The sequence below is a fragment of the Callospermophilus lateralis genome, chromosome 14 (assembly GCF_048772815.1).
Source record: "Callospermophilus lateralis isolate mCalLat2 chromosome 14, mCalLat2.hap1, whole genome shotgun sequence".
NCBI lineage: Eukaryota > Metazoa > Chordata > Mammalia > Rodentia > Sciuridae > Callospermophilus > Callospermophilus lateralis.
This window is the reverse complement of record NC_135318.1, coordinates 55,299,775-55,318,542: the sequence shown is the minus strand read 5'-3', so window position 1 is coordinate 55,318,542 and position 18,768 is coordinate 55,299,775. Positions and strand designations below refer to the sequence as shown.

General features: G+C 37.1%; 1 protein-coding gene across 1 annotated transcript in view; it reads left to right on the top strand.

Annotated features, from left to right (window-relative positions):
• The first annotated feature begins 424 nt into the window (after nt 1-424).
• Nucleotides 425-18,768, top strand: part of Ppp3r1 (protein phosphatase 3 regulatory subunit B, alpha) — a 59,429-nt gene continuing 41,085 nt past the window's right edge. Inside the window, exon 1 of the mRNA XM_076833205.2 lies at nt 425-991. Within this exon, the coding sequence (XP_076689320.1) occupies nt 989-991 (3 nt within the window). The 5' untranslated portion in view covers nt 425-988. The remainder of the gene's footprint in view (nt 992-18,768) is intronic.

Sequence of the window (18,768 nt, the reverse complement as noted above, 5' to 3'; positions counted from 1 at the left end):
ATTCTGTAGTCGGTTCAAGTCGGTACGCAGATGGAAAGATACCTTTGATTTCCTCTAGCCCCAGGACTTGGCTGTTTTTCCTCTTTTTTGGTGCGGCGCCTGGGTGATTCTGACACCTTAAGGCCGCTCGGTCGCTCCTCCTCCCCCAAGAGGCTCCCACTCGTGGGCCCAGGTGCCCCCTCCGTTCGCTGCCCGCTCACCCCTTCGCGTTTCCTCCCTCCCGGGGCACCCTCGCATTTCCTCCTCCTCCCTACCCTACCTTCCTCCCCGCCCGCCTCCAGCCACATGACAGGAAGGGATCCGCCACACGACGTCACGGACGTCTGCGCCCCCGCCCCTAGCCTCCCCCCACCCGCCCCGCACGCAAGGGGCGACGGGCGGAGGGCGAACGTGGTCCTCGCGCTCCGCACTCCCCAACCAGAGCTCGCCAGAGTGCCGCGGCTGCAGCCGCCGAGTCGGGAGCGCGGGTTCCCGGATGTGCGGCGCTCGCGGAAGCTCCACCCCCGCCGCCGGCCCCGCGCGCCCCCGCCCTCCGCCCCGCGCGCTGCTGCGCTCCGCTCTCCCCTCCCTCTCCTGCCCTCCCCCTTTTTCGTGCCTTGAGGTTGCGGGTCAGCGCGAGCCACTGCAGTGAGTCCGTCACGGCTCCGGCGCGAGCGTAAGGCTGCAGTCCCCGAGCCGCCCGGCCCTCTCGGCCCCTTTTCCCCCTCCTCTCCGCCTTTCCGCCTCGCTTCCCTCCCGCCGCCTCTCCTCCCGCGCTCGCTCTCTGAATCGCGACCTTAATTTCTTTCCCCCGCCCTGCCCGCTCTCTCGCGTGCCCAGTCACCCGGCCGGCGCGGGCCCCGCGGCGCCGCCTCCCCTCCCCCAGCCCGCACCCCCTCCCCGGGCGTCCCGAGGGCCGCAGCTGGGCCGCTGCCGCCGCCGCTTCCTGCGGAGCTTGTTAGAGCAGACTCTTTCACCGCGCGAGTGAGCCGCCGACCCGCCGAGCAAAATGGTGAGACCTTGGCTTCCCCCGTGCACTATGCGTCCCCGCCCGCCGTTGCCAGGGTCGGGGGAGATCCCGACGACCCTGGTCGGCCTCCCCCGGTGGAAAATTCGAGAGACCCGGGCCCCACCGGTGCCCCGCGGGTGCCTTCACTGCCCGGGTACGTTGGCGGCCGGCGGGGGCGGCGGACCGCCTGCTTGACAGGACGGCGGCGGGCCTGGCGCTAAGGCAGGGCCCCCGCGCCCGCCCCCGGGACCTCGGGCCGCCCCTCGGCCGCCCCACCCGCGCTTGCCGGGATCCCGCCCCGGCCTCGACCCCCGTCGCCCCCCGCCCTCGCCGACAGCCTCGTCGCTGCGCGTTACTCCTTTCCCAGCCCTCCTCCACGTGGAGTCCCCCCTTCCGCCCCCAGACTCACTCACTCAAGTTGGAGGGTATTCCGAAATCCTATGGAAATGAAAATATGTGGCAAATGGCGCTTTATGTAAGACCCACTTTCTCTCTAGAGCTTCTGTTTCTCCCACTCAGTCCCCATTTTCTACCAGTGAGCCTTGGCAGGAATCCTGCCATTTACTTCCCACCTCTCCTGTTAGTATTTATCTCGCTGCTGTGTGCAACCTTAGCGGGTTTCTTTCGTTGCTGCTTCTCCCTCTGCTTTGGGAACCGGAAAGGTTCAAGGTGTATAGTCATTAAAACAGGACAGCTTGGTCTTGGAGAAATGGGGATAGTGGGTTTCTGTTAGTTTCCTAACTACCCAGGGCTCTTCATTTTCTTTGTTACTTTCGCGTCTGTCTCTCTTGGGGTGGTTGTTTTTGAATCATGGCGATTTAAATTTATCTTTCCTTACCCGCACATTAATCCCTAGGTAGAATTCACTGCTGTAGTGTTTCAGACCGACGCTAGGGGTGTGTCTCCCGCCTGTCACTGTAGCCAAGAAATCAACGACGCCCTTTTAGCCTGTTACTTTACCGGTTTACTAACTCCGCTTAGCCGGTGTAGTTTCCTCTTTGTAATGAAGAATTGTGTGTACATAGTAGGAGAAATTCTCGGTGCTGTTCCGTATGTATCAGTTATTTGAACATGAGACTGGGTTGTTCACTTTCTCTAAAAAGCCTTCGAAAAGTTGTCAGATTTTTAGACTAATATTGGATATTACTTTGCACCTTTAATTGTGTAGTCTTCCAATCCTGTTTGTAGAATTTAAGTACTTCAGAATACGGAGTGGATTAATGAAGGGAAGAATTCTGTTGAGGGGAGAAAAGGAAATTAAAATATTTAAGCAAATCAACATTTATTTAGAATATAGGGTGAATGATTAAGTATGCTTAACTAGCATACTTAAATCCAGATTAGGAACAGACTTAATAAATGATTTGTGATTTTGATATGTATAGGAAGTTTTCCCCTGCCAGTTTGGGGAGACAGTTTAGAGACAACTTTCCCAGCCAAAGCACGAAATTATTTGTTTTTTCATGCTATTACAGAAAACAATTTGGAAAGATGAGACCTAGAATACGGTCTGTCTCTTAGCTTAGTCTTTGAAGTTATGAATTGCACTGCAGTGCTTTAATGGAACTTCTAATGCATGTATTTTACTGAAAGATCAGGATCTTGAAGATCTTTGTTGCAGTTAATGTGCATAAGCTCTACACCAATCCCTTAGCTCTTAAATTTATCTTTTCTTGGTATTCAGTATTTCCTAACCTTTTATAGTATTTTTAAGATGTGCCTGATGATATTGTTTTCACTCCAAGTCCTTATTTTCTTGCTGTTTCAAATTTCCTCTTAAGTTTTCTAGTATACTGTTGGCTCTTTTCTCTTCCATCCTCCTGGTACCATTTTAGGACCTACATAATTTGTTATGACAGTGATTTCCCAACTTTAGGATTTTGGTCTGTTGAAATAGCATTAACCAAGAAATGTGAAGACTAATAATCTATCTATAATTCAATTTTGCCATATGGATATTGACTCACTCAAATAAGTCAGGCTTGAGAGGGATCTGGTAATTCTAATGAGTTGAACATGGAATTCTGAAAATTTTCACTCTCTTTGGGAAATTTCTATTATAACTCTTGCTTTTGGTATCATGAACATACTTATATTTTTGTAATAGATTTTATAGTATTTCTATAACTGAATAATTCAAATAAGGACAAAATAAAAGGGATTTAGTTCAATCTCTTAAGGACTTTTGCTGAGAAGTATCTTAATTGCTGCCCTAAAAGTAGTTTTCTTTTTATCCTGAGCATTATTCTTTCCCTCTCTTCATTCCTATTCGAATCAAGCACCCAGAAGTATGAGTGTTTCGGTATATGCGTCTAAAAATCTGAAGTACTGAGCTCCTAACAATTTTCCCTGAACCAAGTTGTTTTTGTTGGAATAAATAATGTGGATTTTGTTTTGGATACTTATATAAACACAGTCTATTAAGTTTTGTTTCTTAAAACAACTTTATATTTTACAAAGGACTTTATGTCTTTGTACTTTTAAACTTTTCACTAAAATAGTCTTTATCTCCATGATTCTGTAGCTAGAACTTAAATTTATTATTGTCTGCTATGACTTTTTTTTTTCTTGATAATGGCAAGCAACCAGTCTTAGGACCACAGAATTAAAATTTACATCAGTTATTAGGAGACAGTTTCTCCCCTCATTATGTCCCATAGTGGATGAGAAAATTAAAATGATTCAGGATAAAGGTAAGGAAGCTAAGGGTCAGCTAGGGAGAACAACAGATAAGCCTAGAAGAATCAGGCATCTGTCATTGATAGTAAGGGGCTATAAGGAAGTCAGACCATGGGCCTAGAGTCTGGGGCAAGCAAGAGGGACTCATTAGTATTAACAAATACTGGTAGATTTTTTGTCTGCTGATTACTGGTTACTGTGATTTTCATTGTGGAGAATATTAAGATAATTAAGGCAGGTTTTCTACTCACTTAAGTAGAAAACATTGGATAAATGCCACTAATTGTAAAATAAGTTAGCATGTGATGAATCTTGTAAGAGTACACGCAAAACATGATAGAAAATCGAGGAAAGATAAGTTGGGGAATTAGGGAGAATTTTATTGAAGGAGGTAAAAATTGTGCTAGCTCTATTAGGATTGCTGGATGTAGTGGCCCATGATTGTAATCCCAGCAATTTGGGAGGCTAAATTGGAAGGATCAAAAGTTTGAGGCCAGCCTGGGTGACTTAACAGGATTCTATCTCAAAATAAAAATAAAAGAGCTGGAGATACAGCTCAGTGGTAGAGCATCCCTGAGTTCAGTCTCCAGCACTCACAAACAAACAAACCAAAAAAAGATTATCAGAATTGTAAAAGGGATAGTTGGAAACATCTAGAAAACACTTCAAATCCTGAAGGTGGGGAGAGACGGGATATTCCCAAAATGTGGTTCCTGGACCTGTGGAATCAATAGCTATCTAGAAACTTGTTGGCTCCACCCTGGAACAACTGAATCCAAAACTGGGGATGAGCCAAGCAGTCTAGGTTTTATAAGGCTTCCAGGTGATTGTGATGTTTTCTAAATTTTGAGAGCTATTGTTTGGAGAATATCAAGGAATGTATTTAAATTTTAGTCAAGTGTCTGTTAATCTGTTTAGCACTGATTTTATAAACATAAGATATGATTATTATCTCTAAGCAACTTAATCAAGTGGGGTAAACAAGACCATGATAATGCAGTATGATATGTGCAATTAACAAACACAAAACAAGGTGCCATGTGAGCTTGTGGCAGGCAAGAGGCTTAATCCAAATTGGGATGGAAATCACTCAAAGCTTTCTAGAAGATAAGGTGCCTGAGCTGAGTCTTAAAAGGATGAGTATTTAGCCAAGGGGGAAGGACACTCCTGATAGGGAGCTTATGCTCAAAGTCATAAGAGCCATGAGCTGTACAAAGCATTTAAAGAAAAGTGCAGATGGAGTCTGACTAATAATGGTTTGACTTACGATTTTCAACTTTATGGTAGTGTGAAAGTGGTAAGCATTCAGTGGAAATTGTACTTTAACATACATTGACCATTCTGTTTTTCACTTTCAGTATTCAGTGAATTACGTGAAATTTTCATTACTTGATTATAAAATAGGCTTTTTGTTGTATTTTAGCCCTGCTATGGGCTGAAGTGTTCTGAACATCTAGCTTTAAGGTAGGCTAGATTAAGCTGTGATGTTCAATAGGTTGGTTGTATTAAGATCATTTTTGATTTAAGGTATTTTTTAACTTATGATAGGTTTATCAGAAAGTAACCCCACTGTAAATTAAAAGTATATTAGTTTAGCATGATTGGAGAACAGTGGAGTAGGGTGGAAGGGAGAAAATGTCAGGGAGATTTAGGCAAGATTATAGATGGGCTTGTATATTGTATGAGGCAGTAGTTTTTTTTCCCCTCCCAAAATTCCAGTCATGTATTTTTATTTATTTTATTTTTTTAATATTTATTTTTTAGTTTTAGGTCGACACAATATTTTATTTTTATGTGGTGCTGAGGATCAAACCCAGTGCCTCATGCATGCTAGGTGAGCACTCTACCACTGAGCCACTCTACCACCTCAGCCCCACTCTTGTGTTTTTAACTGGGAGAATGACATTGTCTCATTTACTTTTAAAAAGACATCAGTTTGGTGGTCTTATGATATTAATTAAGATGGATAAATCTAGATATGGGAATCTATTAAGAATTAATTATAGTAATTCATATGAGAAATAAAAACCTGAGAGAATATAGTGACAGTGCAGATGGAGAAGAGATTATGAGATACATTTAGGAGGTAGAAGAAAGGACTTGATTACTTCTGGATTATGGGAAAGAAAAGGAGTGAATCCTGCTTTTGTTTTTGGCTTTGGTGACTCGATAGGTGATAATACTGCCCATTTAAGCCACTGTTTGTTGAGCATCTACTTGTGTTAGGTTCAATTCTGAGTCTTACCTTTTGGTAATTATTGCTTGGAATGCTATATTGCAAGATTTTAAGTTCTGTGGAGTGCTCTGAAATATTGACTAGATATCATGACTTTAGGAAATAGCAGAATCTTGATTGCCTGGAGGTTGAAAGCAGCACATATGTTTGTGTAGTGATTCTCAAAGTGTGGATCTTGATTAATCAGCATCATTTGGGACTTTGATAGAAATGCATATTCTCCTGGGAGATATAGAAAAAGGAAATTTGGGGGAGTGATGAGGGTTTCTGTTTTGGACATGAGTCATCTATGTGGCTATGGCCAACAGGTATTTGGCTGTCTATATCCAGAGTTCAGAAGAGAAATCTGGGCTTGGATTAAAGATTTGGGAATTGTCTATATTAGGCAGTAGTTAAAGTCATGAAACCAAATTAAATTTACAGAGAGAGTATAAAATGAGAAGCAAAGAGGGTAAACTCTAAAGCGCATTGCATGTAAGAGGCAGACAGAGGGTGAGGAACTTTTGATAGTTGTTTGCTAATGAACAGCCAGAGAGATAGTTGGAAAATTAAATTTTCTTAATTTTTTCTCCTTACCGTTTCATATTCCCTTCATAGTCATGTGTTAACAGTGTAATTATAGCTAATGTATGGGTCTGGTGCAGAAATAAAATTTTGGTAAATGGAATTTGACTAATACATGTTTTTTGTCTTTAGTTTTCAAATTAAAAACTTGTACTGTAATACTTAAAGTGGTTGGATTTTTTAAAAATAGGAAATCCTTGAAAATTTAGTACTGCCCAGATTGAAAGGAGTTTTAAGGAAGGAAGGAGTCAGAAGTAAATAATACTTTATAGATCTGGAAAGTAGTAGTTGGTTGTCTTTTGGAAGGCTAAGGAAAGTTCCAGTGCAATAGTTTGTTATAATGGCAGCAAAGAAGGCCAGGATGTAGTGAGTTAATTAATAAATGGGTGGCCAGATGTTGAGTATTGATTATTCTTTAAAGCTTCAAATAGAAGCAGAGAGAATGAAAGCGAGAAGACTCAGGTTTGAGAAAGGATTTATTTTGGGGTCAAAGAAATAAGCCAGGAATATAATTTCTCATTTTTCTTATGATATATCAAGGTCATTGTGCTATCATGTGTAACTAATTAAAACAAATAAAAAGATAAAAAGAAATAAACCAGGAAAAGGAGGATGAAGTTGTCTTTTGATTTCAAAGGGAAAGGATGAGATTTTGACAGTTTGCTGTCCCTAAGGAAGTAGGATGGAATAAGACTAAGACTCCTAAAATAAGAGGTGTATTTTTCTCATCCTTTAACATAAAAGGGAAGGAAGTAAAGATAAGAACTGTTATATCTTAGAAAGGAAGTTGTATTAAGTTGCAGGTGGCCTTAACTGTTTGACTTCAGTTTGATTCCCTTGGGGAACTATTTTTATTTATTTATTTAAAAAATATTTTTTTAGTTGTTGATAGATGTTTACTTTTATTTATGTATACATGGTGCTGAGAATTGAACCCAGTGCCTCACACATACCAGGCAAGTGTGCTACCACTGAGCCATGGCCCCAGCCCCTATTGATTAATCTGGAAATAAGTTGCTGGTTGCTTTGGAAGAATTGGGAATTGTAAGTGGGAGTATAGCTTGGTGGTATTACAGGTATGAAATTATGAGGATTTGAAAGTGAATAGAGATGGGGACATTTTAAATATAGAGTTGAGGGCTGGGGTTGTGGCTCAGTGGCAGAGCACTTGCCTTGCACATGTGAGGCACTGGGTTCAATCCTCAGCACCAAATAAAAATAAATAAAATAAAGGAAAAAATATAGAGTTGAAAAGAAACTATGAAGAAAGTCATTAAAAGATGACACAACCTAGTGTTTGGCTGTAAAGATAATTCTAAATTATTAATTCAGTATAGGAAAGTAGGAAAGTTGCTTCTTGAAAGAAGTTATTAGAAGTTTGGTTTTAAAAAGTAAATTGATGGGCTTGAGACATTCCATTGAAACTTCTTAATGAAGAAATTTAATAGTATACTTGAAAAAGAGTTGGAATGTTTGTGTCAAGTTGATTACTGATGGGTGGGTTATGATTAGGATTAAGAAGTTACTTGTGGGCTCAGGAAGCTGAGGTAGGAGATTGCAAGTTCAAGGCCAGCCTCAGTAATTTAGTGAGGCCCTAAGTAACTTGGTGAGACCCTGTTTCTAAATAAAATACCAAAAAGGGCTGTGGCTTAGTGGTTAAGCAGCCCTGGGTTCAATCCTCAGTAGTTGTTATTGGTGGAATTTACCATTAAAATAGTATTGATAATCTTTAAGACAACTCAGATTAGTGCTAGGAACTGAAAATAAGATCTCAAGGGAATATAATCTATATGACTATAGAAACCTGTCTTTTCATTGTTTTATTCCAAATACTTGATAATACATGTGAATAAATAAGTAAAGCAAAGAAATAGGTGCTGATGAGACATTGGAGGTAATGTCAATTCCTTTTTTGAGACATTTGTGAAAAAAAAAGGACAAAGGATAGTTAACTTTTGTGGTTTACAGTTGCAGTAAATTATTATTGGGATGGGGGAGGATGTGGATATTCTTTAGAATTAGAAAATGAGAAGCTAGGAAAAAGAATGATTCATGGAATGAACTCTGGAAAAGGTAAAGAGTAAAGAGTAGGGAGTAAAAAGAAAGGAGGGCCTTTCTATGGCACACCTGTCATCTCAGCTTAGCAGACCAATCACCAATTTGGGGACAGTGTGGGCAATTTAGCTAGACCCTGTCTTAAAATAACATTTTTTTAAAAGCCTTGGGGATGTAGCTCTGGTAAAGAGTGCTGTTCTTGGCTAGCATGCATTGTTGAGTTTAATCACCAGTGGGGTGGAAGAAGAAGAAAAGAAGAAAAAGAAAAAAAATCAGAAGAGAGAAAAAAAATCAAAGTCAGAAAGAGATGACTAGGTCCTGACTATAGATATATTTTAATAATGCAGTTCATACCAGGTGTCCCAAGTCTCAGTCTCAGAATAGTTTGAAGCAAGATCATTTGCTGAGGCAAAAGGGATACATACTATTAAGGGTGAGGGCTGTGGAAGAGGATTGGTTATTGATTTGGGGGAATTTGCTTATCAGTTAATGGGGTCTAAAGTAAATATTAAACAGTAGATAGAATCTAGGAGAGGGCAGTAGTGGGTCAGTGACCTAGAAAATGAATCTAGGAAACTGGGATGCTAATAAGAAGAGAGATTAATACTTTGCCAGTCTTTTGCTTTAGTCATTCCAATTTATTCGTGCTTTTGATCAAGTTACATAGGTCTAGAGGGAACCATTCTGAGTTCACATTTTACGTGGGGGAACATGTAGCTATTGAACAGTATTCTTAAAATTTTTATTTAAAATTTATTTAAAATTTAAATAAATTTTGTTTATTTTTATTTGTATTTGTTTTATTAAAATTTTATTTATTTTATCAGTACATTTGCTTAAAAATTCAAATGATGCTGAAAGATATAAAATGGAAAGTAAATCTTCCCTGGCTACTCCTCCCCTAGTATTAAGTTTTATGTGTATTCTTCTAGGATGGAGTTTAATTTTTTTTTCCTTCTTCCTCTTCCTTATGTTATTGTATGGATTTTTAAAAAACATTTATTTTTTAGTTGTAGTTGGACACAGTACCTTTATTTTTATTTATTTAATTTTAATATGGTGCTAAGGATTGAACCCAGGGCCTTGCACATACTAGCTAGGCAAGTGCTCTACCACTGAGCTACAACACCAGCCCAGTGTGTGGATTTTTAAAAAATAATTTTTATTATAAAGATTTACAAAGGGGTTTTAATGATAGCTTGCTCCAATTCACTCATTATAATCAGTTTTATTCCATAGTTTTAAATTGAATTTTAAATGTAAACATTGAGCCAAGAACAACTAATAATTCTAACTAGGTAGCAATTTTATAATGATTTAGTTTTTTGGTACTTTTTATTAAGAGTCTGAACTATGACAGTATTCTTATGAAATTATTCTTAGTAGAGTTTTCGTATTTATTATTTTCACTTATCATCTTATTAAGCATTAACTACACAGATACCAAATTCTTGAAAAAAGAACATGACTTCCAAAGTATAATGGATAAAGCATCTATTTTATTTTAGACTTTCTAGATTAAAATTTCTTCATTTTCATTTTACCAAATAAGCCTTTTCTTCAGTAGCTCTCATCTACTCTCTCCATTTGTGAATTTTCTCCTTACCGTTCCATATTCCCTTCATGGTCATGTGTTAACAGTGTAATTATAGCTAATGTATAGGTCTGGTGCAGAAATAAAATTTTGATAAATGGAATGTGACTAATACATGTTTTTTGTTTGTCTTTAGTTTTCAAAATCTTGTACTATAATACTTATAATAGTTGAATTTTTCAAAAATAGGAAATCCTTGAAAATTCAGTACTAATTCCAACAAATCATACATTTCCAGTTTCCTTCTTCAGAGTTGAGTTTTCTTTTGTTTACTGAGTCTTGCAGGGAGTGACGTGTAGGTAGTACTATTGGTTTCCCATAAAACCTTCCTGTAGATGAGATGTCATGTCTTGTTTTACTGGTAATGTTACTAAATAGACCTATGCTTTGGCCAGGTCTCTTTTGTAAACAATACAGAGTATTCACTTATTTGTATGTTAGAATTAAGTAAGCATTTTAAAACCTAGATACAGAGAATAAAGTATTGCAACCTGTAAAAAGGATTAAACCTTTATCCTTGGTGCTTATTAGAACTATTTAGCACTTTTTATTTATTTATCATTTATCTAGTTTCAGGAAAAATTTTTTTTCATATTCTTTTGAGTGTGATGCCACGAGCAAGCTCCTTTTTAGGTAAAAATAAGCAGACATTCTCTAGTATTTCTTCGGCAGTACTCAGTCTAATAAAGATTAGACTCTCAAAGAAAAATAAGTGATAATAGTGAGAGAAATTAGTGATTTTATGTTTATAGTACAGCTGTTTTCTTAAATAGTTTTTTGAATTATAAACTAAATGGTCATAAAAATCTTTACCAAGTAAATTTATGATCACAGGTGTACTTCAGGTCTGCCTTCCTGATTGACGTTCCTCTATCTTTACAATCTTACTTTTTGACTTTTATCTCTTTTTCTCATTTTCTTGTTTTTCAGATCACTGCAGTTCTGTGATGTAAATTCTACAGATATTTACTATTTTTAGCTGTCTAAAGTTTAAACTTAAAATGTGAATTCAGTTCTTCACTTAAAATAACTACATTAGGAGTGCTCAGTAGCTACATGAGAAGGTATCACATGGTGAAAGAGCAGGAGTATGGAAGCTCCAATTTCTTTTTCTCTTATAAAACCACCAGTCCTATTTACAGGGATCCCACCCTCATGACATTATGCAACCCTTATTACCTCTCAAAGATTTTATCTTCAAATACTATCAAAATACATTTCTTCGGTCCTCATAGTCCCACAAGTCTTAGTTCCAGCATCATTGCAAAAATCCAGTCTCATGTAAATCAAATTTAAGTGAGACTCAAAAGCAATATTCCTCTTCATAGGTGAGCCTGTGAAATTAAAATTAAAATGCTTTTAAAATACAGTGATGGGACAGATATTCCCATTCCAAACTTTGCTGTTTAGATATTTCTTCCACTAGATATCCTAGTTCATTGCTCTTCAGTTCTGTGTTCCATAAAGTTCTAGGACGTTCTTTGCTCCAATTTTTAATATTTATTTCTCAGCCCTTACCTACATGGTATTAATCCATTTGTGAGGATAGAGTCCTCATGACCTAATCATTTCTTAAAGGTCTCACCTCTTAGTAGTACTGTAACAGCAGTTTAAACATGTACAAGGGACATTCAAATTATACTGCCATGTTAATTCCATCATTACAGAAATTTCTGTTTGCACCACTCTAGAATGATTGTGCATCTGCATTTTGCAGTAATCTGCTAATTACTAGCATGAGGTTTGGAGTTGGGAAAGATCTGAATTTAGATTTTGGCTCTGTCTTATTAGCACTGTGATCTTGGACAAATACCAGAGCTCTTTTATTTAGTACATAGGTGAAATGGGAATAATTCCACCTCAGGTTTTGGTGACAGTATAGCATGTCTGGAAATCTAACAGGTACTCATTAAACATACTTGGCTTTTCATCCTTCTTATTTGATTTCTTTGTAATATTGGACCTTCTTGAGAACTCTTGGAATTCTTCCTTCTCTTGGCTTCTGTTGACATTTTTTAGTAGTTGTTATTCTTCCCTTCTGACCATTTTTAGTCTTTGTTGCTAGTCTTTTGAGTTTGGTTCAAGTCCCTCTTAAATATGATTGTATCACTTTCCCATTTAAAAATACCATATATTTTAAAGGTTAAATTTACACAACCTATAAACTCCATAATTATTCTGTTTTTGAATGGAAATATTCACTCCTAAATGGAAACTTGGTATGGTCATACTCTTTTCTCCCTTTTACTACTACCTATGTTATAAGGCCATCATTAATAGCAGTCCATACAGTATTTATTTCTGTAACATAAATTGGCTTATATAGTATCATTAGACAGGATAATGTATGCCATCCCCAGAATATTAACATTTTGTGCCATTCCCAACATATTAATGTTAACTAAGTGACAGCATCTAAATCCAAAAGTAGCAAGCTATAGAAGATATGGTACTGTGTATGGTATAGAAGAATACTATGTATTGTTCATTGAGTTTGCATTCTTCCTCTTGACTCAGTTTGGCTATTTATCTGTGTTAGAAAAATTTACACAATTCCTTAGATGTTTGAAAATTTTTCCCTTTTTTCCATAACTTAGCTTCAAATATTTTTTTAAATTACTCTTATTCATACCTTTAAAAACTCCTATCATATTATCTTGTTCCTTATTCAGTATATTTTTATGTTAATATTTTTATTAGAATTTTTATTGCTTTTGTTACTACTGTGATTACAAGAGTGACATTGAAGTGTCTGCACCCAACTCCCATTTTCCTTAATTCATGTTATTTTCAGTGTGTAGTTTTAGAACATGAGGTTTTTGGGGGGAACATAATTATGTTATAGCAAACATGGTCTTCAATTTAGATCCCCTAAATGCTTCTTCTTCCTCTTTTTTTTAATACCTTTATTTCGCTTATTTATTTTTATGTGGTGCTGAGGATCGAACTCAGGGTCTTAAGCGTGCGAGGTGAGTGCTCTACCACTGAGCCACAACCCTGGCCCTGCCCTAAATGCTTCTTCAATCAGCTGCTTCTTTGTTCCCATTGTCACTGACCCATTTCTTTCTCATGTGAACTATGTCTCTATAGCCTATTTACTGCTTTTTTTCTTTCTTTTTTTTTTTTTTAATGTCTCTAGTTTCTTCCTTCGTTATTCTGTCTTCCATATTGCCACCAGAGTTTTTCTTCTGAAATGGAAATCTGTCACTGACTTCATTTAAAAGTCATTGTTAGGTCTTATAGAATTAAAAATCTGCAACTTCTTTGCATGGTATTTATACTCTGACCCTGACCCTGACCCTTATTTCTAGTCATCCTTATGTTGTGACCAGTCAAAGTGCTTGTTTTAAATGCTTTAAATGCACTTATTTGGTGTCCTTGTACTTTTTTCTATCTGAAGTGTCTTCTCTTTCTTTTTGGTATACTTCAAGATTCTGTGCCCATGGCATTTTGTGAAAACTTTCCAACTCTCAGCCAATTAGTGGCTGTTTATAAGTAAGTTTCACTGTTGCCCACCCATATTATCAGTATGTTTACCTGTCACCCTTTCTAAGCTGTGAACTCTTCAAGGGCAGAGGATGCATTTTTTTAAAAAATATCTTTATAAATCTAGTCCCCATCATGGTGTTTTTCATGTGTTGCAGAGCTGCATTGGATAGAGTTATATATATCATCTAGAGCTAGGTAGATCTTTGCAAGTCTTGTAAATAAATGCTTTTAAGGCCATAAGTAAGTTAGGTACAACAGGAAAGCTTCCAGAAAGGAAAGTGCCATTGATTGTAAAAATAATAGGACTGTGTGTGTGTGTGTGTGTGTGTGTGTGTGTGTTTCAAGATTCTCCTTACATATCTGAGTAGCTTTGAGTTTCCTTTATTTAATCTTTAATTAAATAAAGGAAACTCAAAATTTATGAATACCTTTGTTTACTTAAGGTGATTTATCTTAACGTTTTTTTTTTCTGAGAGTCTAGGAACAGCTGATAAAATGAGTGACAATTTAAAATCTTATGATTTCCTTCATTAGCCATCATATAATGTTCACAGATTGCATATATCAAACACGATGTCAAGATACAAAGCTGAAAGAAAAGAAACAAGGCAACAGCCACAGAATGTCATAGCATAGTGAGTTAGCCATGTGCAGGGAAAAACTGTAGTACAAAGTGAATGCTTCAGTAGCACTATTGTAAGATGGTAGGCTTTTTGTAGCTACTCTGCTTGCCCAGTTTGAACTTAATATGTAGCAATTTGGGCTTTTTATTACTTATTATAGTCACATTATTCATGGAGTTTTATAATGTCAAGCAGTAGTTTTAAAATCTGAAAGAATGTTGTGATCGTTTTGTTTATATTATTTTTCAGTGAATTTTATTTGATATTCTAGAAAGCAGAATCGAAATACTTAAGTTGTAGTACACGGAAGTCTTTTTTTTTTTTTTTTTTTTTCCCTTTTCCTGTATCTGTAAAATGGCCACAAGACTGCCGGCTCAATTCAGAATTCTTGTGGTACTGAGTTAGGTAATTATCTTAAGATACTTGATAACTTGCAAAACGCTGTTTACATCTTTATAAGAATGAAACTACTAGAAACTAGTATGTAATTTTCTTGGCAGGTTTGGGTTTCATAATCAGTTCGTATTTCGGTGGAGCTCTCTGTACAGTAACATTGATTATCAAAGTAGAAAAAAATGTATCAAATGTATCAAAATGGCTTAAACAACAGGAATTTATTATTTGAAAGAATAAAAAGCACAGAGCTAGAGAGTTAAAAGAAGTAGTTTAGCAGTTCATCACTTTTATTGAGGACAAGCCCTATTTACTTTAAAGCTCTACTTGCCAGGAGAGGGCTGCCATAACATCAGACACCAACATCTGACTAAAGAGTGAGGGATTATTCCCTAGTGTGTCTTTCTTATTAAGGAGGAAAACCTTTCTTGTAAGTCTCATAGTAGGCCTTTTTTTTTTTTAAAGGTCTCATTATATTCTCCCTGGCTCTTTTCATACTAGAAAATGACCAAATCCTTACTGTGTTAGTGAAGTTTTTGTAACCTGTCCCTTGCTTGTCTTCCATCACCAGAGACTGGGCCTTACAGTTCTAAAAGCAGCCTCATCAATATTTTATTTGATACTCAGAGCAAAGGTCACAGATTACTGATGGATTATAAATAGTGAAAGCTGTATCTGGCCTCTGATGTTATACCATTTTTCTTGCCTCGCTATTATTATATAGCTGTCCACTCATGTGATCAGCCTTTTTATCAAAATATTTTCTCTATTGGTTTTTTGTAACCAAAATTCTATTTCCCCTTTGAAGGATATCATCTCTGTTATTAGCCCTTGCAAGTAAAGAGGGCTGTTTCTGGGTTTGAAGTGGGTGGGAGTTGTTGGCATTATTTTAGACCAGTTGGAAATTGTGTTGGAAATTGTTTTCTACCAAGGACCAGGTAGTAAATATTTAGACTTTGCAGGCCATGCAGTGTGTTGCAATGATTCAACTTTGTCATTATAGTACAAAGCACCTATAGACAATTCAAAAGCAAATGATTATGACTATGTTCCCAAAATAACATATTTACAAACACAGGTGGTGGACTGTTTCTTTACATATGATGCCAAAGCGCAAGCAACAAAAAAGATTTACTGAACATTATCAACAATAAAAATTTATGCTTCAAAAGACACACACACAAAAATGAAAGACAACTCACAGGAGAAAATATTTGCAAATCATATCTAGTAAGAGATTTCTATCAGAATATATAAAGAATTCTTACAACTCAGCAATAAAAAGATCTCAGTTTAAAAATAGGCAAAGGGTCTTAATAGATGTTTCTCCAAAGAATATATACAAATGTGAATTGCACATGAAAAAATGCTGAGCAAAATTAGTTATTAAGAAGTTACAAATCAATACCACAGAGATATACTACTTCATACCTAATATGGTATCTGTTATCAAAAAGGCAAGTGTCATTGAGGATATGAAGAAATTGGGCATCTCTATACATTGCTGATGGGAATATAACTGTAGCTATTTAGGAAGTAGTTCTTCAAATGTTAAACCTAAACTCACACATATATCCAAAAGAAATGCAGTATGAAATGAAGCAAAAAAGCTTGTACCTGAATGTTCATAATAGCATAATAGTGTTATTCAAAATGGGGGATGGGGGAGGAAATAGTCCATGTCTCTTGACTGGTGAATGGATAAATAAGATGTGATATAGTTATACAATGAAATATTACTCAGCATTAAGAGCTCCTAATTCTTGTAGTAAGCGTGGGTTAACCCTGAAAATATTCTGCTATGAAGTCACTAGCAAAGGGCAACATATTATATGATTCCATTTATATATAGTATCCATAATAAGCAAATATGTAGAACTAGCAAGTAGATTAGAGGCTACTTAGGACTGTGGTGGGGGTGTTGGATGATAGGGGTGAAGAAAATACTATAAATTTCATTGTGGTTATGGCTGCATAATCCTTGAATATACTGAAACCCTTGAATCCTATACTTTAGATATCTGGATTGTATGCTATGTGAGTTATATTGTAATCAAGTTGTAATGAAAACAAACTAGTGGTAGGACTGGCTTGGCCTGGGTCCATTGTTTGATGAGTCATGATAGACTATTCTTCATTCTCCTGGGAAGGAATTTCCTTTTTTGGGATGGCACCTTACTATATCTCTTCTAATTATTTTTTCATCTACCTTTTTCTGGATACTCCAGTTTTTCACTCAAAATTTAAGTCCTGTTTCACATCTTCCTTCTAGTTTCAGCTTTTACTTTAAGTTTATTGGTATCCAAGCTTTAGGTTCCTTGACCCACCTGTTTGATTAACTTATAATTTCTTCCTACTTTATTTATGTTGGCCATAGTCAGTATGGATTCTTACCATCACCCAAACTATCTCACTGCTAGAACTTTATTTTCTCTGTTTGAGATTATTTTATCAATTTCAGTTACTGCAGTTGCTGTGCCTGTAGAGTTTTCTGGTTTGGGTGATTATATGTGTTTTAAAAATTAAAATATACTAACCAAATTAGTTCTGCAGCCAACAAGTAGCTGGATGATTTTCATGTTAAAGTATTTTATGTTTTTCATCCTTTTACCCCTCTTGTCAGCTGTCTTCACTTATCTTACACCCTCTTATTGTTATGTTTGTGTGCTTATGATTCCTGTGTTAAAGGAATGACACATTTAAAATCGCTGTGCATGCCCCTGTGAGTTGATAGTGATAAGCCACTTGAATTTAAGTGTTCTAAGATGAGGAGAAAATGGCTTCAATAACACATTGCTTCTCGTGTGAGAGAACAAGACTGTGGCTTTATGATATAAAGGTAAAAATATTATGGGAATTATCTTAATTTAAGTTCAAATTTGGTTTCTGCCACTACCAGCTTTATGATCATGTGCAAGCTGCTTATGATCATATGCAAGCTGCTTAATCTTGATACTCCTGTTTTCCCCCAAGATAGTTTGGAGGATAGATGAGATAATGAATGCCAAGTCTGTAACAGAATGCCCAACATGTAAATGTTATTTCATTTTTTTTGCATCTTGTAAACATTAACTTTCATTTTTATCCATATTTGTATACACAGAGTTAACTTCTAAAGATTATTTTCTAATTTTTACCTTTAAAAAAACTTTCAAAACCTCACAAAATAACATTGAATTTGCTTAGTTTAAACTAAAAGTAGTCCCTTTTAAATTAATACACTATCTGAGGTGCCTGAATATATTTTAAGAATTGGGGTTTTTTTCCTCACATTTTTAATAAAACTTTTTTAGTTGTAAATGAACACAATATCTTTATCTTTATTGATTTTTATGTGGTACCTAGGATAGAATGCAGGGCCTCATGCTTGTGAGTCAAGCTCTTTATCGCTGAGCTACAACCCCAGCCCTTTCTCACATTTTTTTATTGGTGCATTATAGTTGTACGTAATGGTGGGATTTGTTGTTACATATTCGTACATACACACAATATAACAGTTTGTTCAATGTCATTCCCCAGTATTTTCCCTTTACCTGCCCTTTCCCCTATTCTGATCCCTTTCCTCTATTCTACTGGTCTCCCTTTGATTTTATAAGATTCCCAGCCCCTGACATGTTTCTTTTGCTTTTTGCTCTCTGGCTTTCACATATGAGAGAAAACGTATGACCCTTGACCTTATGAGTTTGGGTTACTTCACTTAAAAGTTCTCAAGTTCCTCCATTTTCCTACAAATGACATAAGTTCATTTTTCTTTTTGGCTCAGTAAAACTCCATTGTGTGTATATATACCATATTTTCTGTTTATCCATTCATCTGTTGTTGGGCGCCTAGGCTGGTTCCATAGTTTGGCTATTGTGAACTGTGTTGCTATAAAGATGGGTATTGTACGTATTGCTATAATATGCCGACTTTAGAATAAATACAGAGGAATGATACAGCTGAGTCATAAGGTAGTTTCATTCCTAGTCTTTTGAGGAACATCTATGCTAATTTCCATAGTGGTTGTACTAATTTGCAATCCCACCAATAATGTAAATTTTCCTTTTAATCCATATTTTCTCCAGCATTTATATTGTTTGTATTCCTTTTTTTGGGGGGGGCGCGGGTACCAGGAATTGAACCCAGAGGTGCTTAACCACTGAGGCAT